This window comes from Limanda limanda, chromosome 11, assembly GCF_963576545.1.
Source record: "Limanda limanda chromosome 11, fLimLim1.1, whole genome shotgun sequence".
Lineage (NCBI taxonomy): Eukaryota > Metazoa > Chordata > Actinopteri > Pleuronectiformes > Pleuronectidae > Limanda > Limanda limanda.
In genome coordinates, this window is record NC_083646.1 from 2,362,448 (window position 1) to 2,379,771 (window position 17,324).

General features: G+C 41.9%; 1 protein-coding gene across 1 annotated transcript; it reads right to left on the reverse strand.

Moving 5' to 3' along the window:
• Window positions 1–1,005: 1,005 nt before the first annotated feature.
• LOC133013496 (collagen alpha-1(XXVIII) chain-like) lies at window positions 1,006–14,949 on the reverse strand. The gene is made up of 34 exons (XM_061080450.1): window positions 14,811–14,949; window positions 13,417–13,979; window positions 12,170–12,190; window positions 12,015–12,074; window positions 11,813–11,866; window positions 11,676–11,720; window positions 11,561–11,587; window positions 11,434–11,478; window positions 11,305–11,349; window positions 10,332–10,385; window positions 9,028–9,096; window positions 8,664–8,732; window positions 8,497–8,565; window positions 8,164–8,232; window positions 7,731–7,799; window positions 7,571–7,639; window positions 7,255–7,323; window positions 6,426–6,497; window positions 6,260–6,328; window positions 6,094–6,165; window positions 5,750–5,818; window positions 5,597–5,665; window positions 5,450–5,518; window positions 5,296–5,364; window positions 4,803–4,871; window positions 4,624–4,692; window positions 4,449–4,517; window positions 4,098–4,178; window positions 3,884–3,919; window positions 3,582–3,618; window positions 2,912–3,466; window positions 2,520–2,704; window positions 1,768–2,038; window positions 1,006–1,178 (listed from the first exon to the last, which is right to left on the reverse strand). The coding sequence occupies exons 1-34, from the start codon at window positions 14,947–14,949 to the stop codon at window positions 1,006–1,008; spliced, it is 3,570 nt and encodes a 1,189-aa protein (XP_060936433.1).
• Window positions 14,950–17,324: the final 2,375 nt, after the last annotated feature.

The following is a 17,324-nucleotide window of genomic DNA, read 5'->3' on the forward strand; positions in this document are numbered from 1 at the left end:
TCCCGTTAATTCCCGTCAATTCCCGTATATTCCCGTTAATTCCTGTTAATTCCCATGGAAAGTTTCCAACTTTGAATATTCCCGCAATTTTGCAACCCTACATCTAATGCAAAGTATCACCTGACACACTCAACCTGCACCAGCAGCCATTTGCATTTTCCCTCAAGACGTGACCCTGAGGTCCAGGAGAAGACGTCTCCCACCTGCACAGACCCTCGGAGCTGAAGATGCTCTGTTCTGAGAGCCGCCTCTTCTCACTAATCACACGTCATCATGTCCAACTTGAAACTCAGAGGTGAAGGAAGTGACTCATCAGCCGGAGCTCCACCTCTTTCAGGCCTTCAATTATCAGGAAGTTTAAACTGCTGCAAACAAAACTACAAAAAAAGTGTATTTGCTTTATTTATTTGTCCTTTAATGACAGTACACTTTATCAAAAAAATTAAGACATTAAGTACAAAAAATACATTATTGAATCATACAAAATGGATACTCTTCCAAATAGAAATGTTAGTGGTTAAAGAGTTTTGGTTTTATTTTACACAACTAGTCAACACATTAACTTGTTCACACTATTAATACAAAAATCCATCCGACAGCAGGAGAAAAAACTATTTAAAAGGTATAACTTGATCTTTGGCACATTTTGTTTAAAAGAGACATATTCAACTCATATTTAGGTTCATGATCTTCATCAGTGTTATTACTTTAAAATGTTTAAATGCTCTAATGTTCAGAAAACATCACTTTCCTCAGACTCATCGCTGCAGCTCCTCTTTTCAGCCTCTGTCTTCAAAGCCGAACTCCTGACGAGCTGCGTTTTCTGTCCCTTTAACGTTTAATACTTGGGCCTTTTTAACTTTACAGATGTTTTACATACACAAAAAAACCTTTACAACACACAAGAGGAAAGAAACTGAAACTGTTTGATCTCTATCGTTGTCAAAGTAGCTGCAATAAAATCTGGAGTCTCGTCTGAGCGTTAGTGGGCGTGTCTTCGTCGGGTCAGACCTTCACGCAGGTTTCTTTGCAGCTCCTCTCGCTCTCAAACTGGTTCCTGTTTCCCTGACAACCTCCGAACCAGAACTGGGCGCAGGAATTGCCGTTGACGTCGTAGTACCACCTGACCACGTAGTCCCGACACGGGCCCGGGTCCAGGACCTGGAGGCACCGCTCCGCTGGAGATGACAGGAGAAGTGTCAAACTTGGAAATAAGAGTGAGTGGTTGATTTATTTGACCCACATTTCATTCAAATATCTGTTTTGGTTGATGACAGTAAGAGAGAGATTTAAAACTTTTATTGTCGATTTGTATGTTCGTGACACAATCCAGAAAATATTTTTTCTTTAATTCCAGTAAAATTACTTCATTTGATTTGATGGATTTAGAGAATTTAAAAGACTTTCTGGAGCAACCTAAAGTTTTTATTCCTCAATTTGTGTATGGATTATACAAGCAAGATAAAGTGTTTTTTATATCCATGGATAAAAACAGGAGTGGAATCTAATTTCTTGTTTAACACTCGACAAGAGGAAATACGTACATTTTCAAAAATGTGAACTCTGGTTGATTGGTAGCTTTTTCTTTCCTCATGTTTCAGATTAGAAAAAGGTCACTAAAAGTATCAGATTTGAGTTCACAAGCGATGAATGAATTCGAATTTTGACCTCTTTGTCTCAACATCTCAAAATTTTTTTGAAAAGTGTTGGTGCAGACAACTTAAAATGAATAAATCTAAACATCTCCACTCCTCCATCAGTATTTACCAGATACACCTGTGTCGGAGGTCACCAGAGGGGGGGGCTGTGGTGACGGCGGTGGAGTCTGCCCCTCGGGGGGGGCCTTCACAGTGGGACCGGCTGGCCCGGCGGCTCCGTTGGTCTCCACGTGGGTTGAGGGTTTGAGGTCTGTCACTGGTCTGAAAGGCTCCCAGTCGAAGAAGGGAACCCTCTGGGTGTCTGTGGGGGTTCTGGCGTCCGGCTTCGGTCTCTGAGGAGAGACGGCTTCTCTGTCGAGCTGAGTGCCTGGAGCGCCGGGCTGGAACAGAGGAGAGAGGCTTTTAATCTACTGAACAGATGAGATGTGATCACTTTATTACCCTAAAACAGCAGCTTCAATATTAGTTTGATGGTTGAGTGAGTGTGAACATGGAGAAAGTTTCATCCTTCATTCCCTGAACGTCTGTTCTCTGTATCTCTGGTGAGTGGGTTCCATCTCCTGTGAGAAGATCTGACTGAGAGTCACAGATTCAGAATCAGCTGCAGCGAGTTGAAGAGTGAAGCTGAATTGTGGATCAGTCAAAAAGACTCAGAAGTTATTAAAAACCAGAGTTTATCTCCATTGTTCAGGAGGAAACTTCAAAAATATGAAGCCGGTGATCATGAGTGTTATCCACCATCCCTGCATCTGTCTGTAGAGGGCGCTGTTGTTCAGTAAAAGTTACATAGTGTTACTTTAAGGTTTGAAAAGTTGCATAGTGTTGTTTTAAAACAAGTTTTCCAAAGGTTTTTCTCCTCACCACCATCTGCACCCTCCTGGAGTCTCCTGTGAAGGTGGGCGTGTCCGTGTCCGTCCTGTGCGGCGGCTCCCGGACGTTACCGGACGTCTCAGGGACTCCCGGAGGATTTCCGGAGCTCGGGATGGAGCTGAACAAATGTCTCTCTCCGTCTTCACAGATACGACTCAGCAGTTTCTTCTCGAGAGCTGAAGCACCAGGAGAACGTGATGGTTAATATACAGAAGAATGTGGGTGGTGGTTGAAGCTGATATGATAGTTGCTGTGTGGTTGTGTGTCGCCTGAAGCCCCAAACTCAAAAGCTGATTTAGAAAATAAGTTTTCAAGGCCTTAATGTATAGATATGATGACATTGAGTTACATTTGAATGGTTTCACAATGATTGGAGTTGTCACCTGGCAGAGTTTTGAATTCCTCGATCAGGTACACGTGCTCGCTGTCGGGGTCGGAGGCCATGAGGTTCAGCTCCGTCCTGAACTCCTCGTACAGAGGGTCGCTCTGGTTCACCACCCCGACCACAAACGTCTCGATGCTGCTCCCCCGAGCTTCGGCCACGGCCGTCTCCAGCTGGACCGAGTCCCTCTGATCGGCCTGACCGTCCGTGATGACGATGGCCACCTTCCTCACGCCTGGCCGCGCCCCCCTGAACACCTGGTTGGCCTGCTGGAGGGCGCTGCCGGTGAAGGTGCCCTCGCCCATGTAGGTCATCGAGCGCACGGCCGACTTGACCTGGTCGGGGGTGGCCACCTGCTCCAGGCCGACCACCACCGTGGTGATGTGGCTGTAGAGCACCACGCCGACCCGGGTGGTGTCCCGGCCCACCGAGGCCCGGTCGATCAGAGCGTTCACGAAGTCTTTGATCACGTTGAAGTTGTCGGGGCCGACGCTCTCTGAGCTGTCGATCACAAACACCAGCTCCAGGGGGGTTTGACGGCAGGTCACTCCACAACCTGAGATTCAGACATCGTTTATTATCACTTTTTAAAACTGAGAATTACAGATTTAAATGTGAGAAAATGTTTAACTTCAGCAGCAGCATTGATCCTCTTCTGATTGAAGACTTACTGCAGATGGATCTCACTATTCTGACGACTTCTTCCCTCTGTGAAAGACGGCAAATGTTATATTTTCAGAGCTGGTTCATCACTGATTTTTATTTTAAGGCTGCAATGTATATTAATATTCTCCAAACTAATAAATAAATCCATAATCCCAGAGACTAAGGTAAGATCTTTATATCTGTTTTTGAGTCCAAATTCAATATAAAACAGTCTAAATAAGTAAATTATAATATTTAAGAAGTATTTTCTATATCAATTGATTGTTTGAACACTATCTCATCTTATTGAACGATGCCTGACACTTACTGTGAGTCCAGCTTCTCCCTTCTGTCCCGTTCGGCCCTGTGATGTGACAGAACCAGTTATTTATGACATATTGACATTGAACTTCATCACACGACTGTTAGAGAAGTGGTTTCCTCTCAGACAGCAGCTGAGATGACTGCACAGTTCATATAGAGAATCAACCTGGTGTTTCAAATCCCATTTACGATATATAAAACAACTCAAAATCCAGTACCGAAGATCCGATGGTTCCTGGTTCTCCGGCGGTTCCTCTGTCCCCCCCTCTGCCCTTCTCACCTCGGAGGCCTCGGTCGCCCTGAGGAGTGGAGAGAACAGAAATCATGTCAAACTACATTTTAAAAGTCTTCCCAATCAGAATCCATGTAGATCCACATACTTGTAAAACTCCGCCTGAAAACCTCCTGATCATCAGTGATTAGAACTTTTATATTTCGTGTTATTTTTGCATCCTTAAGTCTGACAATTTTACTTTTTAAATGTTAAAACCTCTTTTCCAAATAACCAGTTCAGTTTTGGTTCTAGTTAAATAATAATAATATTGATCACTTATTAATGTTTGTGTTACCTTGCTCCCCTGCACACCCAATCCAGTAGGACCTCTGGGGCCCGGGAGGCCCTGAAATCCAGGCTCCCCCTGGAAACATCGAGCAGAGACCACGTGAGAGAGAACTTATAAAACAAGATGAAACCAACAGAGGTCAAAGTTCATCTCTTTTGTCCTTTAGAGGTGACAGACGTACCTTGTGTCCTTGAACGCCCTCTCCAGTTAACCCCTGTGGACCTGTTTGTCCCATTTGACCGACTGAACCCTGCAGGAAAGACAAAAACTCTGAGGAAACTCATGTAGGTTTCATAGATTTCGCATGTATGATTTTTTACAGAGTTACATGCATGTCGTTGCTTTTCGTGTACATGTTACCTTCGGACCAATCAGACCGATTCCTGGAAGCCCTGAAGGTCCAGAGGGTCCCGGCAGTCCTCTGTCCCCCTGTACATAACGTTTAAAGATGATTGTTCACATCTCAAAAATGATAATTTCACATCGGACAGACGGAAAAATACACAACTAGAACGTCACTCAGTAGAACTTATACCTGGGTCAAAGCTTAGCGAGGTAATGACAGAAAACAGAAAAGATCTGCTTCATAAAAGCTCTGGCCAATAAAAACAAGGATAAACCTCCATATATATATATACACTGTAAAATATACTTTTCCATCTAATAATTACGTCGTTCTCTATCCCAGAAGAAAAGAGAAATTTTGGAGAAACACAGGAAAAAGAATCTCTCTGATCTGTTGATGCATCTGAGCAGCACGACTGCAATTTAAATCACTGGAGAAGTCAAAGTAAGCCATAAACAATACTCATTATTACAGATCTCACATTTAATTATTTAATGTTCTTCTGACCTTTGGTCCTGGTAAACCAACTCCCTCTGGTCCGGCCTCTCCCATCAACCCAGGAGGCCCCGGAAGTCCCTGAGACCGAGGTTAAAAAAATGACATGATGGTGATGATGAGATTTAAAGTGATGAAGGAGGCTGTGCTGTGGGTTGATACTCACTGGAGAACCAGGGAAACCATCACTGTTGAGTCCAGGGGAACCAGCAGGTCCTGGTGTTCCTCTGTCGCCCTGAAGACCACAACACAACACTTACTATTCACCGTCAGGGAATCTGTGGTTCACACCTGAATGAGACCGGACTCTCACCTTAGGTCCAGTCAAACCGATCCCTGGTCCTCCCAAAGCTCCGGCTGGACCCTGTGGACCTGGTTCTCCCTGACAGAACAAATAAAGTAGATCCATTAACCAAACCTAGTTGCTGTTTGTTTGTTGAAGTCCTGTTGTTTCTTCTGCCCTCACCTTGGCTCCAAGTAACCCTCGTCCTGGAGCTCCAGTCGAACCTGTTCTCCCAATTATTCCTGGTTCCCCCTGGAAAACAATTCAAAATCATTAATGTCAAATAACTAGAAAATTATAAAAACCCAATTCAGTCCCAAACTCAAACATTTCTTAGGTATATAGAGATAATCATCTTTGAGTTTGGGACTGAATGTGGATTGAAAATAGAAAATTATCAATCTGTTTCTGTTCCTCCTAAAGTTCGTAACTTCGATCAGAGATGACATTATTTGTTAATTTGCTTTTCACTTCCACAGATGCAGTAGCATCACTTCACGTCTCAGATACTGTGTGAACGGTCTAACCTTTGACCCCATCGGCCCCACGGGACCGACTGCACCTGACAGACCTCTGCCCCCCCGGTCCCCTCGGTCTCCCTGCAGAACAACAAAATCCTCCAAATCATCATCTGAAGAAACAACTTTGAGTTCAACTTTCACATGATGATTATTATTATAAAATATCTGTCACCTTGTTTCCAGGAGCTCCTTTACCCGGAGCCCCGTCAGGTCCTCTGAGGCCCGGAAACCCGAGGTCACCCTGTCATCAGTGGACAATGAGTCAGTGGAGAAATATATATACATGCATTTATTTTATTATTGAAGAGAGAGAAACTGGTTTTAAAGGGTGATGTTACCTTTTGTCCCGGGGTTCCATCCTCTCCTAGTTGACCTGGTATACCTGCCCGCCCCTCGGCCCCCGGGTCGCCCTGAGATGATGAAGAAGGAAATAAATCTCCTGAATGAAACAAATGGTCCCTGCAGGATCTCACTGGAATGTTCTAGAGATTCAGGCTCTATTTGTGTCTCTAGTCTGGATGAGAGATTCATCTAAACGTCTGCTTATCGATCATTTCCAAAACATTTTAGAGACAAAACTGATGAATTAACTTTAATTTAACACTTTTTGAGGTTTGTGGGAGACTTTGAGCGTTTTATGCATAGACATATATAAAGACTAGATGTCTCGTTCGACGGAGCCGGACGTCACCACATGGCGGCCATCTTGCTAGGGGGCAGCTCGCTCACCCATACCATTGTGTTGGTAGTGGTAAATAACCATAACTTACTCAATTTTCAACCGATTTTGAAACGGTCTGGTTTGTTATAAACGTCAGAGATGTAGATATGGCATACTTATGAATAATTATGTTATTTTCTAAAAAAAATGTAATAATTTATGCAGTGTCACAACTACATCTCTGACGTTTATAACAAACCAGACCGTTTCAAAATCGGTTGAAAATTGAGTAAGTTATGGTTATTTACCACTACCAACACAATGTTATGGGTGAGCGCGCTGCCCCCTAGCAAGATGGCCGCCATGTGGTGACGTCCAGCTCCGTTGGCCAGCAACGCAGACGAGACATCTAGCCTTTATATATGTCTATGGTTTCATGTATTTCCCATGTTGCTAAACTTTTAAAGTGACATCCTCTGGTGAACAGTGCTGCTCTGGTCTATTACCTTCGGTCCTGGTTGTCCCACTCCTCTCTCGCCCGGCAGACCAGGTTCACCCGTCACTCCCTGAATCCCCTGAAGACAACGTTCACACAGACACGTTCATCTCCTCTTTCTTTTTTCTCTGTGACTGAGACTCTGATTCAAACTCGCTGGCGTCTGATTGACAGATCAGCCGAGTTTCACCCGCGTATTTATGCAATAAAATATTCAGAGCAATTTGGAGGCAATCAGACAGAGAATCATCTGAACGTCAATCACAGAATCTGCTCTCAGATGATAAAATCACCAGTTGATAGACACCACCCTCCTTGTGCATTACCTTAGGTCCTGTTATTCCGATACCTGGAGCTCCTCTGGGTCCTGTGGGTCCAGCTGGGCCTTGACCCCCCTGAGAGAAGGAAGATGAAGGTGAAGTTGGATCATTTCTTTATTTTTCAAACCAGATAGAGCAGTCTGATGTGTACTCATCCAGTTTTTACCTTTTCTCCTTGAGGTCCTGAACCAGAAGCCCCGACTGGACCCTGAATCCCAGGAGGTCCGCGGCCGCCCTGAGAACAGATTCATAAAAGTTTTAAAAAATAAAAATGAACCGGAAGATAAAATAGACAACGTTGCAGCATCAGAAACAGTGAATAAAACCAACGACTGTAAATAACGATTGATCATATGACGGCTAACACAGGTGAAGCCAAATCTTCTCTATTGCCTCCTAGTGGCAGGTTGCAGAACAGGTCATAAACCCTGCCCCCTCCATGTTAGTGGATCAGACATCGACCAACCTCTGTTTCCTCTCAGGATCAGATTATTTTCTCATCTTGATATTTGAAGATTAACTGAAGCTCCTGACCTGTATCTGCAGGATTGTATGCGTCACACTGCTGCCACCCTCAATTACTGGATGAGTATATTTACCATGTCACCTTTGACCCCAACTCCCGGAAGCCCACGGATGCCTCTGGGACCCTGATGTCCTCGATCCCCCTGGAAACAAATCCAGTGAACACACAGCTCAGTTTCAAGCATATTTCAAAAGTCACATTTAGACCAGTTATGTGAATTTCTTTGAATCACTGAGCTCTGATTTGCACCTGAAGTGAACAAATCATAATGTTCAGATGTCCTGTTTGTCATCAGCAGAGAACATTTTAGAGATGAAACTTAGAATACAGGTGTTAAAGGTTGTTGGGTCGTCTCATATTACATCATATCCAATATCACATAATGTTTATCTGAGATCCGACTCACCTTTGGTCCCGTGAACCCCTCTCCAGGTGGTCCAGGGTTTCCTTGTGCTGCAGATGGTCCTTGAGGACCCTGGGACAAACAGTCAGATGTTTTATATCTGTAATTCACTGGATTTTATTTAAAACACGCTCATGTTTGACGGCCTTTAATAGACCAGTTCCACTCACTGGTAGTCCTGGTTCTCCGATCCCGACACGACCTGTAGGACCTGGTCTTCCATCGATTCCTTTTTCACCCTGTGAGAATCACATATCATTTGTCCACTATAAACACTTGGCAGTTTAACAATTTAACATCTAGCACTTTTTAGTATTTTCTATTATCTTGCTATGAGAGAAATTGTCAAATATGTCAAAATAAAAGCCTGTAATTATCAAATGATCCAATTATAAACAATTTATGAGTCATTTTGATTGAAAATATTAGAAAGTGGACAAATTATTTGATTTGAGGAAGATTATTTGACTATAGTTTTTTTTATTTAAAGTAATAAAACAAACATTAATCGTAAAAGTAAAATAAAAGCGTCACCTTGGCTCCTGGGAATCCGATCCCTCTCTCGCCCGGTGCTCCAGCAGCTCCCATGAATCCTCTGTCGCCCTGAGACAAATACACAAGTTTTATAAAACAGGAAAGTAAGATCATATGTCTGATTCATATCTCTTCCTCACGAGAGATAAGGGCAGAGTCATCTGCAAACTAGTTGACATAACATGGCTTAATTATTTTGGCACACATGCTCCTGCCAGATCTGGGCCACAAGTGATTCATAGCAATACCACATGTCAACCAAAGGTCCCGAGTTTGTTTTGTGTTATTTGGACCATAGTCACCATTTACCACTTTAGGTTCTCATCCAGTTTACACCTAGAGAACCGCATGTTCGCCAAAGAAAAGACTAAACATTTGTTTTGGGATTTTTGGACCATATTAGTTATTTTACCTGTGTTCTAGTAAACAGAGATTTACAGCCACCACCCGAGTCCCATCCATCCACATCATAAAGTTACACCAGTACATGTTGACAGCTTTTAACATATGTTCTTCATGCAACGTCCACATTTTCTCCACTGGTAATTAAATAAACTTCAGATAAATTAAACTTTTACAATTCAGACAAAATAGCCTTGAATCAATCTTTTAATCCTTTTAGAAAGAAAGATTGTTGCTTTGTTCCTTATTTAAACTCGCTTAAACTTGATTAATGTGTGAACTTTTACTGACAGTGATATAAATCACATTTCATTTCCTCTGCATAAAGGCGTCTTTGTTAAGAAGCAGCATGGCCGCTCTGTGGAGACGGAGACACTTCGGCATCTTATTGACCTTGGGCACATTTTAAAGGTCGTTTTTATGTTTGGATTAAATTCACAGATGTTGTGTGGGAACGAGTTTAAGGAGAGCTGCATGTGAATGAAGAATGAAGAACATCATTCTGACAAAAACTCAATAACCCCCAAATAAATAAAATATAATCCTTCTTCCTCTGGATGCTCCGTAACTGTGGAAGTTGGTTAATGAATTTCAGTTAAAGGACTTTTTATTTGCCTGTGTATTTGTAGCATTACTTTATCAAGTAGTCTACAACATATCAATTAGTGCCTTTTAGAAATCCTTTCCCTGCTTTGAGTCTTCATCCTATGACACTTTAGTGAGAAGTCGTGAGTATCACAATAACTCAGCCAGTTTCTGCAGTAGTAATCTCGTATTAAATGTATGTTGACTTTATCTCAGTGTGATGAGGTTTTGTGCAGTTTACAATTGAAGCCGTTTGATATAAAACAGACCTGGAAATGTCCCTTATTTAGATATTTAAATCTTTTGGGGAAACTTACTTTAGGTCCCGCTGGTCCCTCAGGACCTGAGTCTCCTGCTGGTCCCAGTGAACCCTGCAAAACAAATTTAAACTCAGTCATAACATTCCTATATCTGTTGGATATCCAGGACCAACATATATTATAAATATCATCGGGTATGAAAAAAATGAAGCTGTACGACTTTGGTCCAAACCAAAGCACCACAACTGAGTGAAAACTACAACAGGATTAACACAAACATTCACGTCTTTCATGTTCTTTGATTCTCAGGCTGCGCTCACACAACTACGAGGTTATTCTGACACTGTGCCAGTGACACAGAGGAGGAAGAGTTGTTCGGTCCAGGTCGCTGCGCTAATCCCACCACACAAAGTCTGCTCCTGCAAAAGAATAATATCCTGCAAGCCTGGATTCACTGCTTCCAATAGCCACATGAGTATCAGGATTACCCATAATCCAAAATTCACATTCCATTAGTGCACAGCTGAATAAGAGACAAATTCCACTTCCATTTTTCATATTGGCCCGTGAACGTACTCTGTGATCTCGACATGTGTCGTACAGTAGCTACAGGCTCATGTATGTGAGGGATGACGGCTGGAAGGCACTGAATATTCAAAAATCTGGAATTTAAAACTTTTAATATTACTCAAAATCACAAATGTGAACTGTAAGGTGACGGTAGATGAAGGATTCATCCTCTGGTACCATGAACGTGTACAATCATATTTCTGCCTGAACCACAGTTTGAATTACTAATAATATCAAGCTGACTTTGAGATATTAAGAGGAAGTTCTGAAACATCGTCTCTTGTTACAGATGAGAGACGTTGATTTTCTTTGTTTTTGCTCATTAGATTTCGTACACGTGTCTCCACTTATCAACACGATGCTGTATATTTAGCATTTAGCCCATACAATTATCAGAACAGACGATTATAATCTGAATTGTTTCTGTTCAATATAGAAAAATGACACACAGCCACTCTACCTGTTCTCCATGTGAGCCTCGTGGGCCTGGAACTCCCTCGGGTCCCTGCAAGATGAAGATTATTTTATTATGAGGTTAAAAGTCTGTGTGATATTTATGAATTCATATCTTAGTCGCTAAAGATCATACAGCGTCACCCTTTGTCCCTGGAGTGCCACAGTCTCCTCTCTCGCCCTGTAACACAAAACGTGATGATAGACACATTTTCTACGGTTTTATCACTTGATTTAAACGTGTAGTTGGAGGAGATTCTCACCTTATTGCCCTTGTACCCTGATCGACCCTGAGGAGGAGAAAACACTTTTAACAATCTGCTGCAACGTGAGGCTACGTCATCGTATCTGAGCGAAAGGGAAGAAAAAGACTTTCACCTCTGGGCCATCACTTCCTGGTCGACCGCTCAGTCCGGATTCCCCCTGATGAAGAGACACAGGTTTACAAAGAGCTGCAAACAGAATCCAACACAAAAGCATTTTGTGTCTTTGTGTTTGTTTGTGTGTCGACTCACCTTCGCTCCTTTGACCCCGGACGGGCCCTTGAGGCCGGGGTCTCCTTTCCTGCCCTGGAATCACAAAGTCAAGTTCAGGTGAAGCCTCGGTTGGAAGATTTTAGACGAGATAATTCTGTGTATGTTCGTTATGAATAAAAAGAAAGCAGCCGGGACAAAATCTGTATCTTCTAATTTGGGAAATTATTTCTGAATAACTCACCGGACTTCCAGCAGGGCCCCTCTCTCCTCTCTCACACAAACACACCGGGGTTTGTGGACACTGACACAGAGAAACACAAAGTCAGCACAACCACAATTCACACTCAATAATTACAGTTTAAGTAAATGCTAAATTCACGGATTTAACAGACTTACTCCTTCTGATGCGACTGTAGCCTGGAAAAACAAAATCACAAATTCTTAGATTAATGACAGATTCCACAAAAGTAATTAAGAGACAGAAAAATACATTTACTGTTTTTAAAATGTAGTTTTTTGTGTAGTTTATGTTGTCTTGACACATCCAGTCTTTTTGTGTGAGAGTGAGTGTGCAACGTCACACATTTCTGGAAAGCAGGATTCTGGAAAGGAATTCCAGTCGCACTGACCCTCTGCAGACATTTGACATTTCGGCGATTGTGGAAAATGCAAAGGAGGCAGGAAAGCCCCCCCCCCGAAGAGCCCCCCCGATAGCAGACACGACTCTGTGACAGGGGATTGACCCCGGTGTGAGGACACAGAGCAGAGACCCTGAAGGAGACGCTGCTGGCTCTGATGATCGGTGCTTCTCCACCACGTGAGGGGCCGAGGAGACGAGAACATGGTTTTAAATCCAAGCAAACAACAGCTGCTGTCGTCAGGGATTTGTCCGATTGTGAAATGTAATTATGATTCAAGGCTCAAGACTCTTGAGCATCTTTGACACCTGGTTTAAAATCAATGAAGCAGTTTCTAGATGATGATCTATCATCAATCTTTTTGAGGCTTCTTCTGCCTGTGGTGGTCAGCGTCGGCTTAAAATGAGTAAGAAGCTATTATCAAGATATTCTAACTTTTTAGATTTGATAACCTCGGCCAAGGATGTTTTCTTCTGCTTTTGTTTGTCTGTCTATTAATCAGCAGGACCACGAAAAGACAGATTTTCATGAAACTAAGTGTGAGGATGTGTTATTGATCAGGGAAGAACCAGATCTGGGGACAGATTTGTTTTTATTCTTCTTTTATCATTGTGAGATAAGGTGTTCTTTAACATTTTCATTGATTTCTTATACATATAATGGGTTTTGAGGAAAAAAGGCTTTTTAAAGGGACTGATATTTTAGGAGTAGGTGTAATTTAGTGCAGATCCAAATAAAAACTGGGTCTAGTGAAGTTAAATGTGGTTTCATAAGGTGCTTTCACACTGGTATGTGCTCTACTGAGGGATACTCTAGTTGGTTTGTTTGTCAGTAGGATTATTAAAAAATTATTGTTAAAGATTTGCATTAAACTTGAAGGAAAGAAAGAAACTATCAAAGTTTATCACAGATTTAGACACAAGGATTTTTAGCTTTTCTTTGCAAGATGATCATAAATAAATAATAATAATAATACAGAGGAACCCCCCCTGTCCCTCCACTCACCATCTCCCTGAGCAGCTTCTCCTCCAGCTGAGGGTCCAGGAGGCTCTGGACGAACCTCTGGGCCGGGGCGCTGGCCACGGCCCGGAGCTTGGCGCCGCTCGGACCCTGCTGGGCGATGTCCGACAAGCCCACCGCGAAGAGCCTGATGCCGTGACCTTTGACCTCGGCCGCAGCTGCGATCACGTCGGGGCTGCGGGGATGGTCGACCCCGTCCGTCATCAGCACGGCCACCCGCACGCTGTCCGCCGGCGTCTCCTGCACCAGCAGCTGCGAGGCGTTGGTGACGGCGTAGGTGGTGTAGGTGCCGTGGCCGATGTAGCTCATGGCGCCGACCCGGCCCTGGAAGGAGTCCAGGTCCTTCCAGGTGGAGAAGCGCTGTTCCACGGACACGGAGCTGCTGTACTGGAGCGCGGCCAGTCGCACCAGCAGCGTCCAGCCGGGCGCCTGCAGCGTGGAGAGCTTGGTGCTGAAGCTCAGGACGAAGTTCTTCTGCTTCTGGAACAAGATGGTCTTTGCACTCTCAGAACTGTCCACGATGAAGACCACCTCCAGGGAGCAGGGACCTGAGGGACCAGGACACTTCAGACTGACTCTCAGAGTCTCAGTAGTGTCCACTAAGACACAAGTATCTGGAGAAGGGCTATGACCAATGTCTTCTTCTGGGTTTCTACCAGTTTGTCCTCACAGACCAGTGCTGCTACCTTGGTGGTTTGATATAGATCTAATATTTCTTGTCGATATTCAATATTTTTAAGTTTTTTTATAGCAACATGTTGCAGAATTCAAACAATTAATTGATTTTCTGATCTGAAGTCGAGCAACCACGATTTATCAAATTGAATATATTCGACTTCAGTATTGTTCTTACTTTGACCTCAAGACAGAGTGATGGACATTCTTTACTAATATGTGTTTGTTACCGGGTGAACGGGTTTTGTTCATTTGACTAATGAACCAAATGAATAACATAATTTCATATTTTGATATTACCACTGGGGGTCGCTAAGGCCAACAAGACTTCATTTAACTCCTTCTCTTCACTCTGATGTCCACAAAAATAACAACTTTCATTATTCCAGAAAATCAGAAAATGTCACTTGTTTCCCCCGAGATCTTTAATTTTATTATGAACTAAACATCATAACTTCATCTCTCTGAAGACTTCAGATCTATACCTAAGCTTTTCACTGAGAGGTTCAAAGCTACTTCACAACTTTTCTGACTCCTTCTAAAGTTCTGAGAAGAAGCCTGAACGTATAAAAAGCGAGTCAAATTGTCCAACTTCTGGTTGTTTGGTGAACATCTGATCCTCTGACCTGCAGTCGGCTACACCCACAGGATACAATGACTAACAACTCCCCCCTCCCCCCCACAACACATTTATAGAGACTCACCATGTCCTCCCTCGTCGTTGTGCAGCTTGTAGTCGCTCCTGCGTCCTGACTTGTGTCTCTGGCTCGTGGCCTCGTGTGCGAGCGTCAGCAGCAGGAGGCAAAGCACCGCTCCGCTCCTCACGTTTCCCCTCAGCAACATTTCCAGTTCTTACAGAGGCAAAAATATGGATTGTTATAAGCAAAAACAATCTGTCTGTATCATAAGATTTAACTGTTTTACTCTATGTGCTGCTGTTACACTTCCTATTAACCACACCCTGACTGCTCTTTCATAATGACAGCACTTTAATTTACTCAAATAATGATTATGGTCCTAAGATATAATGGACTTGATATAAGAAACTGTAATATTAGGCTGGTAGAATCAAATAAATCCAGAATAACACATGGAAATACTAATGAGCAAGTTTAAAAACAACTTTAAATAGCCTGTTATGTAAAGAAATAGAGTTTAAGTACAAGCATCTGTGGATGTAGAGAACATTCTAATGGACATAATGACTTTTCCAAGCTTTTATTAGACAAGTTATATTACAGATGTTACTCAAGTAGCACAGAGGAATTAAAATAAAGAGTTCACACCGTGCAGAGAATGCAGAATCAAACCTCGTACCTCATGTAGCTGCAGTCAGTGTCTGTGGTCCGTTCAGCTGCGGCTCTTCTGGAGACATTTGACCCAGAACCCGGCCCCTTCACACCGGACTCAGATGAAGTGCGGACCCTCGGATGAGCTGATGTGCTGTGTGTGTGCAGCCGGAGGCTCTGGGGCCGCTCCAACATTTCTGCGCTGCTCCAGCTCAGCTTGATGAATGGCCGAAAGGATTTTATTGTCTCTCTCCTGTTCACAGACAGTGCACAGACCCGGGAGGGGAGATTATTGGACTGGTGTCAATAAATTACAGCAGCTAGGAGCTGAAATGTTAAAAAGAAATCATAATCTTTAAGCTCATGAATGCAGGAATATGAAAGGAAGCATCATAGTCTCATGAGCAGATTACCTGTTGTAAGGGGTTAACAGAGTTTTCATTCCACCTCCCTCCTGGTGTTTGGTTCTGCTGCTGCTCATGGAAACAGTTTTGGATCCTGAACGTTAAAGAAAGTCCCGAATGAGAATATTTTAATGTTCCACTCTCGCCCACTAATGTGAAAACCAGATGAGCTGTGGTGGGATTCCCACGTACAGTACACACACGTACTACTACTACTACTACACACACACACACACACACACACACACACACACACACACACACACGTACTGCACGCGCACACTGACCTTATTTCATTTTGTAGTAACAGTAGAGTGAGTTATGAATAGAAGATCAGATTTACAGATTCAGTGACGTCTTCTAAAAAATATTCTTTTTGAAAACACTCATTCATCCCATTTCACCATTTTTATTATCGTCACACATATGTTTTAACGTTTTATTGGTCTTATTTGCCTGAGTCCTGAAATGTTTGGATCCTGTTTTGAACATGTAACATGTTTTAAAGATGTAAATGCAAAATACATAACCACTTAATATAGTAAATACAATATAGAATAAATACCTACATACATGTTCTATTCTATTTGTGTTATTCTATTTTAGTTATATAATACAATATATTATACAATGATGTAATGTAATGTAATATAATGTAATTTAATATAGATAGATAGATAGATAGATAGATAGATAGATAGATAGATAGATAGATAGATAGATAGATAGATAGATAGATAGATAGATAGATAGATAGATAGATAGATAGATAGATAGATAGATAGATAGATAGATAGATAGATAGATAGATAGATAGATAGATAGATAGATAGATAGATAGATAGATAGATAGATAGATAGATAGATAGATAGATAGATAGATAGATAGATAGATAGATAGATAGATAGATAGATAGATAGATAGATAGATAGATAGATAGATAGATAGATAGATAGATAGATAGATAGATAGATAGATAGATAGATAGATAGATAGATAGATAGATAGATAGATAGATAGATAGATAGATAGATAGATAGATAGATAGATAGATAGATAGATAGATTACTTTATTCATCCCCGAAGGGAAATTAAGTCGTCATAGCAGCCGGTATATTTGAATACAATAAAATACATTTGAATAAAATACAAAATATTGAGGTAGAAAGAATAAAAACAGAAACACAAGATAAATAGGTAGATAAGGTGCAGTGGCAAGATGATGGTAATAATATAATATAATATAATATAATATAATATAATATAATATAATATAATATAATATAATATAATATAATATAATATAATATAATATAATATAATATAATATAATATAATATAATATAATATAATATAATATAATATAATATAATATAATATAATATAATATAACTCTGCTCCTCATGCTATTTTCCTGTGTGGTTAGTGGCGCCCTCTCGTGGTGAACTGCCTGCACAGCGCCACCGGAACTTTGAGCAGCGGACTCCTGTGAGCGCCCGGACGTGTTTTGGTGTAACACACAAC

What these genes read in the sequence shown, in the direction of transcription:
- LOC133013496 (XM_061080450.1), bottom strand. Translation starts at nt 14,949, where the DNA reads ATGTTGCTGAGGGGAAACGTGAGGAGCGGAGCGGTGCTTTGCCTCCTG. An exon ending in ATGGAACCCCGGGACAAAAG is followed by an intron (nt 6,329 to 6,425) that starts GTAACATCACCC and finishes CACTGATGACAG; the next exon opens with GGTGACCTCGGGTTTCCGGG. An exon ending in AATAGTGAGATCCATCTGCA is followed by an intron (nt 3,467 to 3,581) that starts GTAAGTCTTCAA and finishes TCTGAATCTCAG; the next exon opens with GTTGTGGAGTGACCTGCCGT.